General features: G+C 52.7%; 1 protein-coding gene across 3 annotated transcripts in view; it reads right to left on the reverse strand.

Moving 5' to 3' along the window:
* Positions 1-634: 634 nt before the first annotated feature.
* The window catches only part of LOC135447869 (ligand of Numb protein X 2-like), a 30,184-nt gene continuing 16,940 nt past the window's right edge, over positions 635-13,878 (reverse strand). For 2 of the 3 annotated variants that reach the window (XM_064713037.1, XM_064713038.1), the window contains 7 exons: positions 12,918-13,114; positions 11,379-11,744; positions 9,330-9,512; positions 8,174-8,348; positions 7,806-8,016; positions 3,643-3,801; positions 635-2,755 (listed from right to left, as the gene is read on the reverse strand). In XM_064713037.1, the coding sequence (XP_064569107.1) occupies positions 2,620-2,755; positions 3,643-3,801; positions 7,806-8,016; positions 8,174-8,348; positions 9,330-9,512; positions 11,379-11,744; positions 12,918-13,114 (1,427 nt within the window). In that variant the 3' untranslated portion in view covers positions 635-2,619. The remainder of the gene's footprint in view (positions 2,756-3,642; positions 3,802-7,805; positions 8,017-8,173; positions 8,349-9,329; positions 9,513-11,378; positions 11,745-12,917; positions 13,115-13,878) is intronic. The other variant, XM_064713039.1, reaches the window with a different exon arrangement.

Below are 13,878 nucleotides of genomic sequence, written 5' to 3' on the forward strand. Positions count from 1 at the left end.
GTGTTCCAGCGAGGTCAGTGATGAGTTTTCTTTGTGGATTATTTTGTTCTCAGCATTGCCCAGTAGAAAACAGGAAAGCAGCCCTGGAGCCCAGGTAGCCCCAGCTGTGGTGGCAGAGTCCCCAGAGGTGTGCTCAGCCCAGGCAGGGCTGCTGGGAGATGGAGCTGAGCTCCTGCAGTGCCCAGGGAGATGGAGCTGAGGCTCCTGCAGGGCTCTGGGAGATGGAGCTGGGAGATGGAGCTGAGGCTCCTGCAGTGCCCAGGGCTCTGGGAGATGGAGCTGAGCTCCTGCAGGGCTCTGGGAGATGGAGCTGAGGAGATGGAGCTGACTCCTGCAGTGCTCTGGCTCTGGGAGATGGAGCTGAGCTCCTGCAGTGCCCTGGGAGATGGCTGAGGCTCCTGCATGCCTGGAATGGAGCTGAGGCTCCTGCAGTGCCCAGGAGATGGAGCTGAGGAGATGGAGCTGAGGCTCCTGCAGTGCCCAGGGAGATGGAGCTGAGGAGATGGAGCTGAGCCTCCTGCAGTGCCCTGGGAGATGGAGCTGAGGCTCCTGCAGTGCCCAGGGCTCTGGGAGATGGAGCTGAGGCTCCTGCAGTGCCCAGGGAGATGGAGCTGAGGCTCCTGCAGGGGCCCAGGGAGATGGAGCTGAGCTCCTGCAGTGCCCTGGGAGATGGAGCTGAGGCTCCTGCAGTGCCCTGGGAGATGGAGCTGAGGCTCCTGCAGTGCCCAGGGCTCTGGGAGATGGAGCTGAGGCTCCTGCAGTGCCCTGGGAGATGGAGCTGAGCTCCTGCAATGCCCAGGGCTCTGGGAGATGGAGCTGAGCTCCTGCAGTGCTCTGGGAGATGGAGCTGAGGCTCCTGCAGTGCTCTGGGAGATGGAGCTGAGGCTCCTGCAGTGCTCTGGGAGATGGAGCTGAGGCTCCTGCAGTGCTCTGGGAGATGGAGCTGAGGCTCCTGCAGTGCTCTGGGAGATGGAGCTGAGGCTCCTGCAGTGCCCTGGGAGATGGAGCTGAGGCTCCTGCAGGGCTCTGGGCTCTGGGAGATGGAGCTGAGGCTCCTGCAGTGCCCTGGGAGATGGAGCTGAGGCTCCTGCAGTGCCCTGGGAGATGGAGCTGAGGCTCCTGCAGTGCCCTGGGAGATGGAGCTGAGGCTCCTGCAGTGCCCAGGGCTCTGGGAGATGGAGCTGAGGCTCCTGCAGTGCCCAGGGCTCTGGGCCAGGCCCTGCTGTCCCTGCCTGCAGCTCCCAGCACAGGAGGTGAAGTCACTGCATGTGAACAAGGCCCAGGGACAGCAAATGACAAAGTGCCAGCTCAGGGCTGCTACAAGGAATTAAACATTCATTCAAATGAATTAAACATTCACTCCAGGCAGCATTTGGACAGGGGACAGACTCCTTGGATTCTTACAAAGCTGCTCCTGCAAAAGGTGCAGCACAGCAGCAAAGATCTCTCAGTGCAACCTGGTTTGAGAAAAACCCATCATCTCTGCTGCTCATTGAACTGCTAAAAAAGGGGATTGCTTCAGGTGGAGTTTTGCAAGTAGGAACTTTCACAGTGTCAGAGGTCAAAGCACCCTGCCTGGCCTTCAGTTCTTTCATTGTAAAGTGTAACTGCACAGTGGGTTTGAGCTGAAGCCAGGCTGGGCACAGTCTCCTTCAGGAGGTGACTCTTCCTGCAGCCAAGGATCCTTTGAGCTTCCCCTGATCCCATAAGTTGATATTTTGCTCCAGCTGCAAGAGGGACATGAAGGGAACTGCAGGAGAAATCTCACCTGGCAGTACAGGTGCTCTGCCCCTGCCTGAACTCTGCCCCTCATCACTGGAAACAGAAAAATAAGACAGAGCAGCATCAGGCTGGGCCAGGGGTGACTGACACCAGCCCATTCCCTGCTGGGGAAAAGCTGCTTTTATCAATCCTAAAACCAGGGAAACCTGTGTGCAATAAGTGAATCTTACCCTTGACCTTTGATAAAGTCACATTTTGCAACATCATATTTCAATGAAACCCCTCTTGCTGCTGCCTTTGAGAGTGGTTCTTGAAGCTGTTGAAATTGTCCCTTTGCAATAAATCAGTGGAGTTGGCAGGATCCTGAACGGGGATTTGTGCCAGGACCCCATGCAGGTCACACAGCTCCCCAGCTCTGAGCAACCATGGGGTGTTCAGGTGTTCAATCATCCCTTGGGTTACTGACACCTAAAAATGCTCCTGGAAATCCTGATAGACACAAATGCCTCAGCTGGGTCCCCATCCTTACAGATCCAGCAGCTGCTTTTAAAGCCTCTGTTTTAACCTGTTCAAATACTCAGTGGAAAGAGCCCTAAAATCAAGGCAAGCCTCAGCAGCCTCCAGGGCAGGTTGTGGAGAAAGCTGGGAAGAGCTTTCTGTGCTCCACCAATCCTGAGGAGCTTTAATGAGCCTGGGAAGCTCAACAACTGTTGGATTAACCCTTTGAATTCAGCATCCAGATTTGTTGGTAAAATGTTTTCCATAGAAAGGAAGCAAGGAGCCTTCCCTGGCAGTGCAGCAGGAGCAGCAGTGGAGCAGCCCCTGTTCCCTGGCAGTGTGGCCTGTTGGTGCAGCTGCTGGTGGATACCTGCAGGTGTTGGGGCTTGCCTGGGGCTCTCACACCAGGCTCCCTGGCCAGGACACCACGGTCAGGGTGACTTTGTTCCTCTGCTCCTTCAGCATTGGGATCAATTCTGAGTTGCTCATTCCTATTGCTGGCACTCCGTTCACTGCCACGATTTCATCTCCACACCTGCCCAAAGACAGATCCAGTCAGGACTGGGGTCATTATTAACCCTGAGCCAAACCACCAGCTCCTCCTTGAAAGAGCATTTCCCTTGAACCAGGGGGCAGGGAAAAGGAGAGCACTGCTGGTGTTTGGGTGGCAGCAGTGAGGGCCAGGCTGTGCTGGTCAAACTTTGCTGGCCCAGGTCAGTCCTGCAGCTCCTGCACTGCCCCCACCAGAGCTGGGAGAGGGCCCTGCCCCTCTCTGGCACACCCAGCCCCTCCTGAGGGGTGCACGGGGCTGAGCCCCCACAGCCCAGTCCCAAACTCCAGCAGGAGCCCAGCTGAGTCCGGGGCTCCCCCTCAGCTCTGGAGCAAAGCCCAGCTCCCTCACCCAGCTGTGTCCCCTCCCTGCACCCAGCTGTGTCCCCTCCCAGCTGTGTCCCCTCCCAGCTGTGTCCCCTCCCAGCTGTGTCCCCTCCCAGCTGTGTCCCCTCCCTGTGTCCCTGCAGCCCCCCCTGCTCCTCCCCTGGGATCTCTCACCACAACCCCTCAGCAAAGCTCCAGTTAGGGCTCCTACACAGGAGAGCTTTTGCTGCTTCTGTTGGGATACTTCTCCTAATCCAAGAGGTTTTACAGTCTGGAACCTCCAAGATTGATCTCAAACATCCCCTTTTTTACCTTTGCCTAATTACTAAATTAAACCCTTCACAGTTAAGTTTTAAAGGGCTGTAAATTCCTTTTCCTTGCACCTTTATGGGGAAACCAGAACACTGCTTAACGCGGGCCTTGGTTTGTTACAAGCTTGGAAACAATTTTAACTTCCAAACTGTGCAAGGTCATTAACCTGGAGCTGAGCTCCTCCAAGGAACCCCCAGCCCCGGGGTGGTGATGTCCCGGGCACCTCACACCTACCTGAGTTTCCTGTCCCTGAAGGCGGGAGTGCCGGGCACGATGGTTTTGATGAAGAAGGGTTGGTTTCCTTTGCTCTCCTCAAAGCCTCCCACAATGCTGAAGCCCCAACTCTCCAGGTTTCCTTTACTGAGGACAATATCTTGACAGAAGTGAAGGTAGCTGTGTCAAAAACAGAGAGGTTATGAGGAAAATTGCCTGAGCAGGAATTTATGTTTTCCCTCATGAACAACCTCATTTTCCTGGGTTTTAGGATTTGGGACACTCCTTTGCAAGGCGTGTCTGAGGGTTAATTCTCAAATGGGATGATGCCAGACCTTTAGAAATCTTTGCAGAGTTTAAGAGCTAGGAGGAAATCACCCAGCTCTAAAGGGGTTTGGGATCTGCAAGACCCCTGGATAACTTCATGAATTCTGCTAATGAACACACTCAGCCCCAGAGACAAACCCAAATTACAGTGGGCAGCAGCTGCACCCATGTAAGTGATGAGAGTGGAGGGGTTTTATCCCCTGTGTGCCCTGCACTGGCACAGGGAGGGGTTTATCCCCTCTATGCCCTGCACTGGCACAGGGAAGGATTTTATCCCCTGTGTGCCCTGCACTGGCACAGGGAGGGGTTTTATCCTCTCTGTGCCCTGCACTGGCACAGGGAGGGGTTTTATCCCCTGTGTGCCCTGCACTGGCACAGGGAGGGGTTTATCCCGTGTGCCCTGCACTGGCACAGGGAAGGGTTTATCCCCTCTGTGCCCTGCACTGGCACAAGGGAGGGGTTTATCCCCTGTGTGCCCTGCACTGGCACAGGGAAGGGTTTATCCCCTGTGTGCCCTGCACTGGCACAAGGGAAGGGTTTATCCCCTCTGTGCCCTGCACTGGCACAGGGAGGGGTTTATCCCCTCTGTGCCCTGCACTGGCACAGGGAGGGGTTTATCCCCTGTGTGCCCTGCACTGGCACAGGGAGGGGTTTTATCCCCTGTGTGCCCTGCACTGGCACAAGGGAAGGGTTTATCCCGTGTGCCCTGCACTGGCACAGGGGAGGCTTTCAGCACCAGTGGCACCAATTGTGAGGTGCAGCAGCTGCCAGGCCAGAGCAGGGAGGGCTTGGCTTTCCTGCAGGATCCAGGATGTCCATTCTGTGTTGGGCTCCTTGGGGAGAGCTCCTGGTTCTGGATCCCTGCAGTGAGGTTTGTGTCCTCAGGGAGCTGGGGCACTGGGAGATGGCAGCGCTGCCCGGGCTGCTGGCACAGAGCCCCGAGGTGGCACTGAGGGTGTGGCAGGAGCTCTCCGTGCCCTGGCACCGGAGCTGTGAAACTGCTGCTCATCATCACCCACTGAGCTATTCCAGCAGCTAAACTTTTCCTAATAAACGTTTTTGCCCCAAGGGCTTTGCTTGAGCAGTTTGCTGAGGAGTTTCAGATTTCAAAAGCCTTCCCAGTTAACTTCTCACCAGGAGAAAGATCCAATTATGTACTTTCAAACTGTAATTTACTTTTGTAGGAGTTTTTCACACATAAACACCAGGAGTCCCAGCTGGAGCTCGCTGATTCCTCCATGCTTTCCTTCCACTGGTACCACACAAGTGCAAAAACACAGCTCTGAGCCATGGCTGTGGCAGCTGCTGCAAATGAATAGCCCGAGAGCAGCAGTGGCTGCGTCAGCACAGAACATAAATAAAAACACCAGGCACGTTTCTCCAGGAGCTGGAAAGGGCTGCCTGCTAGGAATCCATTTTCCATATTGAAAAGGGGTTCTAGAGGAAAAATTTTAATTTCCCACAATCAAAAATGACTGTGGGAAAAGAATGGGAGAGTTTAGGGAAGGTTGAGGTGCAGGGTGTCTGGTGCCAAGCACGCTGCTGAGCTGGCAGTTCCTGGGCCCTGCTCAGCTGCAGGGGTGGGACTGGGAGCTCCACATGCTTCTTGTGGGAAGAGGCAGGCTGGAGTCACAGAAACCCCAGGCAAGAGGGAGGGAGGAAAATGCTTCTCCACGAGCCACACAGAGCATTGTGCTTTCTTTTAGAGAGAAAAGATAATCAATCCAAACTTCTGTTTCTGGTACCTTTGGGATCCAGGGTGTGCTGGATTAGAACATGACCCCAGTCCAAACCAGCTTTTGAGATGGTATTTTATACTGTCAGTGGTGTGGATTTAACACAATGCTAGGAAGAAACCAAGGTTTCTGTTTGACAGAAACAGAAATCACAGGTACAAGAATCAAGGCCTGAATGAAACACTGTGGGCTCAAGTGTAGCAAGGATCAAATTCACTTCCCTAGCCCTGAGCACTCATTTCAACTCACTCCTTTCAGCAGCAGTTCTGGGTTCAAACTAGAAAGAAATACATTCCTCTAAAAGGAAAGGGATATTTCTGCTGGGGCAGAGGAGTAACTGAAGGAAAACAAGCTGAACAAACCCAAAATTGCACATGCCATTAGCTTTGAGCTTTCACCCTGCAGGACACCCCAACACTGGGGCCAGGGCAGCCACCAGGAGCAGATGCCAGTGGAACAGTGCTGGCTCCAGTCTGGGCACCTTTCTGGGGTTTTCTGTGCCAGTGTGGTGCACACAGGGTCTGTCAGGGCCACAGGGCAATGGACATTCCCCTGCAGCCCTGGGGGTTTGCTCCTATGCAAAGGAAAGCAGTTTGGGTGGGACAGGAGCTCTGCAATGCAACCACCCCAGAGCAGGGATGGCACTGGGACCTCACTGCAGCTGCACCTGCCTGAGTGCCAGAGCACCCTGAACGTGCCCAGGTGCCAAACACCCTGTGGGTGACCAGCCAGAGGCCACCAGGTCTCCCTGGGAGAAGCAGGGAGGAAGCACAGGAATTCCAGCCCTTTTTAGTGCTGGAAACAGGAGGAAGGTGCTGTCAGATCCCAAAGTGGATCCTTGCTGAGTGCTCCTACCAACCCTCACAGCCAGAACTGCAGACACACTCCAAGGCTGGAGTAAAAGAATCTGGAATCACTTCTTGCTTCAGGAGTCAAAAGAAGGGAGAACATCAATCCCAGCAGCAAAGGAGTTCCCAGCAATGCATTAAATGCAGGGGATGTCAGGACACTCCTGAAGTGAAGGCAGCAGACCCAGGAGCAGAGAAGATTCCAGTCCCTGCCCAGAGCATGGGGAGCCTGCAAGGCACCTGACAGGCAGAAAAACTGGGAAAGGAAGCAGAGAAGCCCAGGCAGGCTCTGCCTTGCTGTAGCTCACTGCAGCAGCAGCTCAGGGTTTGTGCCCTGCTCTGGGCTCTCAGGTGCAGCTCAGGGCCTGCTCACCCCAGACCTGCCTGGAGCAGCAGAGGAGATGGGAGGAGCTGCTGAGCACAGGCCAGGTACAGGAGACACAAAAGCTGCCTTGCCTTGGCCTGGCTTGTTGAGCATTTCTTTCCAGGCTGCTGAGTAACACAACAGAGGCTTTGTGAGTGGTTCTTCTTTAAGTGTCTCAAAGAACAAGGCTGTAAATGATCCAAGCTTCCCACAGCAGCTTTGGCTTTCTGTTCCACCTGCAGATGCTCCTGCAGTCAGCTGGGATGATGACAACTGACTCTGCTTTTCAGTGTTTTGATGTAACTGCTAAAGGGAGGGAGCCAGAGGTTCACCCCTCCAGGAAGGAGAGGGAAATTCAAGCTTCTCTTGGAATTACCAGGTTAAAACCTGTCCTGTAAAGCTTGGCAGCAGGAAAACTCAACTGTGCAGAATCATTTCTGCTTTGTGCTGAAGGTGACACAGTTACAACAGCCAAGAAGGGTTAGACTGAAAGAATGTCTGCCCCTAAGTGAGATGATCAGATTAGAAACTCCCAGACAGCCCAGGTGTCTCTTGGCTTGGGTTAGGGGATGCAGAAAGAGCCCCAGAGGGATTTCAGTCAGTAATTTAGCAAGGACTGCATCTAACATTGACTATTTCTCTTTTTAAAAAGGGGTTTCAGGGCCTCTAAAGCATGGTTACTGTCCAACAGGAGTGTGGGAATGATGTCACTGCAGAAAAACAGTGGAATTTCCTTATGTACTCATTATTCTATGATCTCATTGGCAAATGAGGCTTTCCACTGCCTTTCACTAAACGGGAATACCAGGAATGCTTCTAAGTTCATCAACAAAGTCATTAATTTCTAGTGTTTGAGTGAAAGTCAACCCTGTCATTAACAGCTCTGCATGCAGTCCCTGCCACACATACCTGGGCAATCCCAGCCACGTGATCCAGAGGGGAGACCAGCTGAACCCCTGCTCCCTGATGTCCAGGGCTGGCTCTGGGCAGCTCAGGGACAGGATTTCCAAGGCTTTCAGTGTGACTGAGTGGGAGGCTGCATTGGATTTCAGAGCTGAGACAGCTTCGTAGTAGTTCAGATGAGTCAAATCGATGCCATTGATGCTCAGAAGGACATCCCCTGTTGATGAAATAAAATGGGATTGTTACAGACCTGGGCTCTGGAGCCCATTTCAGCCTCAAGGGGTCATGGGAGCCCTTTTCCAGCCTCTCTCAGTGTCCAAGCCCAGCTGCCATTGAAATACCCACAGGATAAAAGGCCTGAGAGCCTCCCTTACCTCTCTTGATTCTGCCATCCCTGAAGAGGCATCCAATGGGCTGCACACTTGTCACATAGATAGGGAGCTTGTTTTTGTTATCCCTTCCACCTCCAATTGTGATTCCCAAAGATTCCTTTGGCTCCTTTTTTATTGCAACTGTCTTCTCATGACTTACATATCCCTGAGGCAAATCCTACAAAGCAATGACAGCACAAAATGCACTTCATTCATGCATTTAACAGGAGAAGCCCAGCACCATTTGTCTCCTTCATCCACAGCATTCCAGCAATGTTGCTGGAGGGCAAAGTCAGCTTCCCATGTCCTTGCAGGGTGGGAATACAGAGCAGCATTTCTAAGGTGAAGCCTCAGTGCTGTCCTGATGATCCCAAATCCATTTGCTCCCTCTGAGGAGGGGAATTCTGCACTGAGGAAGAAGCTCAGGGCTTCTCATGCCAAGCAGGGAAGCTCTCCCTGATTGAATGCTGAGGCTGCAGTGAAGGCACACATCAGAGCACAGGCTGTACAACAGGGTGTAAATGCTACTCAGGGATTTCAGTGCAGGAACAACACTCCAGCCCCACAGGACAGGAACTCCCTGAGCTCCAGGGCCACTGAAACACAGCACTCTGAGCAGCTGCAGCAGGTCTGTCACTCAGAATTCTGCACACAGAATTCTCTCTGGGCTCAGCACACTGGGGATTGATTGTCCTCTTGCTCTGCAGTTTGCTGTGCCCACAGAGGGGTGGCAGAGCCACTCTGCAGCCTCAGCAGCACCATGGGGGCACCTGGGGATTCTTCTCCTGACCATAAAGGGCTCTGGCCCCACACCAGCCCGGCTGGGTGTCCCTGCAACACCCTCAGCGTGCAGAGCTTGATGGATGTCAAGAAGCCAATCCCAAAATATCTCATGGATGGCAAATTCCTTATTGCCCTTTCCAAATTATTAAACACCAGCTCTGCACCAACACTGAAGAAATTTTGTCACCTTTTTCCCTTCAAATGATGTTTCCCTATAGATGACAAAGTGGTTTTTCAGTACCAAAAGCCCCAAACCTGCCCAAGCAGAAACAGAGCTGCTGATCAGCCTTCTGTGATAAAACACCATCCCAGAACAGCACAATGCATTTGCTAAACCAGGAACAAGCAGCGCCCTGGCCTCATTTCCCAGCCCCACCTTCTGGTAGGTGGATTTCCTCCTGTAGTGGCTCTGCTCTGGTCGCCTCCGGTGGTGCACGGGGCTGCCCCCATTGCTGCTGCTGCTGCTGCTGCTGTTGGAGGTGCTGCCATCCTCCCCTGGCTCCCCCAGCTGCAGCCCAGACTGCCTCAGGATCACAAAGTTCACTCTGGATTCCGTGGTCTGCCCAGAGAAACAAGGAGTGGAAATTAAAAAGAGAAATGGGTTAGAAATGAGGGACAGCCCTCGTTGCCTTGGGGAGAGAGAAGGGCTGGCATCAGTTCCTACAGAGGCTCTCTGTTCCTCCACCAGCTCCTCAGTGTGATGCAAAGTCTTTTGTGATGAGCCAGGGAATGTGATTGGAAAAAGAAAAAGGGAATTAGCAAACATGAGTCAGAAGGAACAGAGAACAGAGTAAGGCAGGCTTCACTCGTGCCTCCCTCGCCCACAAATGCCAAAGGTGGATGATTAATTCCTGCACTTTGCTACAAACAACCAAAATAGCATCTTGTGTTGTGCCCCAGAGTGACCAGAGCTGGAACCCTGGCTGCTCCACACACAGTGACCACACAAGCACTGGATGCTTTTCTTGCACAGGAAGTTGTTAAAGCTCTTTCCCTCCCAGCTTTGTTCATCTATTGTTCACCATCTCCCATCCATTTTTTCCCCAGGGTACCTCTGGTTAAACACTTCACCAGCTGCTGGTCTGGCCTTGGCAGGGCTGCAGGGGAAGTGCTCCCATTGTTCCTGCTGCCCTCTCTGGGTTTGTTCCTTCAGATCACCTGACAGAACCTCCTTGTGAGGGACTGGCTGGGGAAGGGCCCGGTGCTCACTCGGCTGTTTCCTGCCCTGCATGGCAGAAATGCAGCTGCTGCTCTCACTCCTTGCCACAGCACCCTGCTCCCCTGGTGCCAGAGTGAATTCCTGGCCTTGGAAGAGGGATTTTTAAAGTTATATTCAAGCAAGGATTTCAATTAGCCCTCAGAGGAACAGATCATGTTTGGAAAGCTGTCACAGTTTTACACAAATGTCACTTCCAGAGATTCAACCCCAAACCTCATGAAGCCAGTTCTGGACTTTGCTTGCTGGTTCCAGTGGGATCAAAGGAGTTCCTCATATGGGAGTTGTGTGTGCACACTGCAACAGGAATGCAGCAGCACTTGTGGGATGCAAACAAATTCTAAGAGGCCACAGAACAGAAGCAAACATGAAAAAGGAGCTCAGTGCTGGAACTCTGCTCTTTCTCCCATGGCACTGCACTGCTCTGATAACTGTGAGGAGAGCTGCCTCTCCCTCCTGCTGACCTCACATCCTTTCTGGGATATAAACAGAATGGGATGAGGAGCATTGTGTCAGGATCTGGAGATAAAAACACAAGCTGGAGGCACTCGCCTGGGGAGATAAAGAATTTAAACTGATCTGTGTGATATCTGCTGCACATGCAGCAGTCCTTCATCCTTTAACTAGAATTCCTTGCCCACTCCTTCCACCAAAACCTCTGGCATGCTGCAACAGGAGCACATTCCACAGGGAAAGACCACCCCTCTTCTACCCATTCAGTACCTTGGAATGCTTTTAGCCTGAGGTGCCCCACGTTTTCCAGTGTCCCTTCACAAATACAGGTAAAATGGGGAGAATGGTCTGATTTGAAGCCCTGAGGGATCTGTCTGTGCTGCCAGCCCATCCCACCCCCAGCCAGCACCTTCAGTGTGACTGTTGGAAGCACAAGAGGCTGCCCTGATCCCTCCCTGTCTGCTGCATGAATCCACCCAGGGCATCCCAGCATTTCCTGCAAGCAGCACACAGGAGCTGCAATCTCCTCAGGTGAACTCAGTGCCAGGAGCCACTGCTTCCCCTCAGACCTGTCAGGGCTGACTCACCACGGATTCCCACTCCTGGTGTTTATCTTCCCACACATCCAGAGGGGAGTCACTTTCCATGACAGAGATTTGGGGGAATGCAGCTTGTCCTGGTGTGTTCTGCTAGCCCTGGCTCAGAACAGGAACCCTGCCAGCAGCCACTCACAGCCATTTCCATGTCTGAACTCACCTGGATGATCTGGGCAGCAGCCTCAGGAGTTCCTTGCCTCAAATCCTGGCCATTTATTGAAAGCACTCTGTCATTCCGACTCAGCTTCCCATTCTTGGCTGCCAAGCCCCCCTCTAAGAGATCCAGAATAAAGATCCCTGCCTCGTCAGTCTTCCTGATCAGTTTGATTCCCAGGGGCTCCGATCGGTCTCTCTTCACCAGGGTGACGTGGATCACCTCCCTGCTGGTGGCACTGGGATCCTGCTGGGCAGTCCTGCTGGAAAAGCCCTTCTCCTGCAGCACCAGGAGGTGCAGAACAGGCCCTGGGTGGCGCAGGAAGGAGACAGCCTGGCAGTGAGTCACGCTGCTGATGTTGACGCCATTCACCTACAAAGACAAACAAAGCACTCACTAATCAGAGCCCACATTAATTAGGCACTGTCCACACTGTGGGGCACAGCCAGGCTGGGGCAGGATGGAAAACTCCCTGTGCAATCTCTGACTCTGATTAGGGAGCAAAGTTTTCTAAAACAGAATGAGGAAAGCTGATGGAATTAGACTGTAATTGGTGAATGACTGAGGACAGGGACAAGACAGGACAACCCACACAGCTAACAAACCTAAAAATGTTCACTCATTCCTTCCATGCCATGTAAATGCAGATCTGCTTCTCCTTAATTTCCAGCATGGAACAGACCCAAATCTCCACTTCTGAGTGATCCATAGTCTACAAGCTTCTGGAATCATCCACTTAATTATGTGATTACCAGGGTGACTCTGAGAAGGCAACCTTGTGCCTTTCCTGTTTCACATAAGAGTCCGTGCAGTCTTTTAGGATGTTAACAGGGCTCCTAAGTGTGGGACCTGCCCTATTTGCTGAGACTGAGACATGGACAATCCATCTGGATACAGCAGGAGTCACTCCATTGCTCTGCCTGAGAAACCAACTCAGAGATCTCATCAGCCACTTGGGTGGGGGCTGCCAGGTCTCCTGGTGCCCAATCCCATGGGACAAGGAGGATTTATGGCTTGGCAGATGACTGGGCAGCCATGGCTGGAGGTGCTAACCATTGTCACTGTGTGTACAAGGTGTCACCTGGGTCACCCAGGGCCACAGAGCCCTGCCAGTGTGGGCAGTGCCCTGGCTGTGGGTCAGCTGGGGCTGGAGCTCTGCATTTACTCATTTTGGAGCTGACACTCAGTGCCAGTCAGCAGCTCTCACCCTGGACCTGCCCACGGAGAATATGCAGCTTAAGCAACACAGTGCAGCAGGCAATTATGAGACTTCCTAACTAGAGCAGAGAAATGGGGCTGCTGTGTGAAATTTATCAGGTAGGAATCTTTTACTTTGTCCAAAACGGCCTACATTTCAAAAAGCTGTCAAACATGCAAGGGAAATATGAGTCTGAGTGGAAGGAATGGCAGCAGTGCTCCTGAGCCCCAGCAGACACACAATGCTGCTGACACAGAGGTGCTCTAAAACCCTGAGCTGCAGAGATTTCCCAGCTTCTCCAGGCACTCTCCTCCCCCAGCCAAGGGAAGCACTGGGGGTTTCTGTACCTCAAGGATGTGGTCTCCAGGAGCAATTCTTCCATCAGCAGCAATCACAGAGTCCCTCAGCACCTCCTGAACAACGATGTTCCCCAGGGGGGTGTCCTTACCCCCAACTATCCTCATGCCCAGCTCTTCCTCCGGATCCTCCCGGTGGATCTCGATGGTGGTAGTTTCAGCCACAAGACTGGTTCTGTGAGGAAGGTCTGGTTGTGGAAATTGAAGAGAAAAAACAACACATTAATAGAATTTTCCTTTTCACAGCACCCCAAGATTCAGGTTGTGTTCAATCTGGAGGGAAAGCACCTATCAGGAGACCTAAGGTCAGATAAAAAGCTTAAAACCCCTCTGTTTCTTTAGAGGTTCTCCAGAATTTTTCCTATTTTCTCCTCGCTTTTGGTGAATTCAAACTCTTTATTGTTGTTGCTTGGGATTTATTAAAAGGCATTCAGTATGGTTTGGCTATATTTAGAGATTTGTTTTTCTCTTGTGATATCTGGCCTGCTAGGAGCACACACATAATAAATTCCAGTTTCCATGATGCCCATGAGGGAAAGGGACTACCCAGCTGTAATTACTGCTTTGCAACTTCCTTCCTCTAATTTCCTTTGCTCCCCTTTTCCCATCCTCCCTGGAGAGCAGGAGGAATGTTTGGTGTTTCACAGCATGGAGATGAAGCAATGCTGCACTTTGAAGATGAAAGTTGCTGAGATCCCCAGCACGGGGACACTGAGGCAGGCCCAGCACAGGGTGAAGGGCAGGTGTCACACCAGGGATGCAGAACCTGCTCCAGGTGTGCTTGGGGAGAAAGCCAACAGGGAACTGAACTGACCTGTGAGTTACCTCTGTCCCAGGCACAGGGGCTGAAGCTGAGCCTAGCTCTGACACAAGGCACTGAGGTTTCCACGCTGCTGCCTCCTACCAAGCTGAGACAAGGCTGCTACACTGGAGATGCTGATTTGATCTGCAA

Source organism: Zonotrichia leucophrys, chromosome 4A (assembly GCF_028769735.1).
Source record: "Zonotrichia leucophrys gambelii isolate GWCS_2022_RI chromosome 4A, RI_Zleu_2.0, whole genome shotgun sequence".
Lineage (NCBI taxonomy): Eukaryota > Metazoa > Chordata > Aves > Passeriformes > Passerellidae > Zonotrichia > Zonotrichia leucophrys.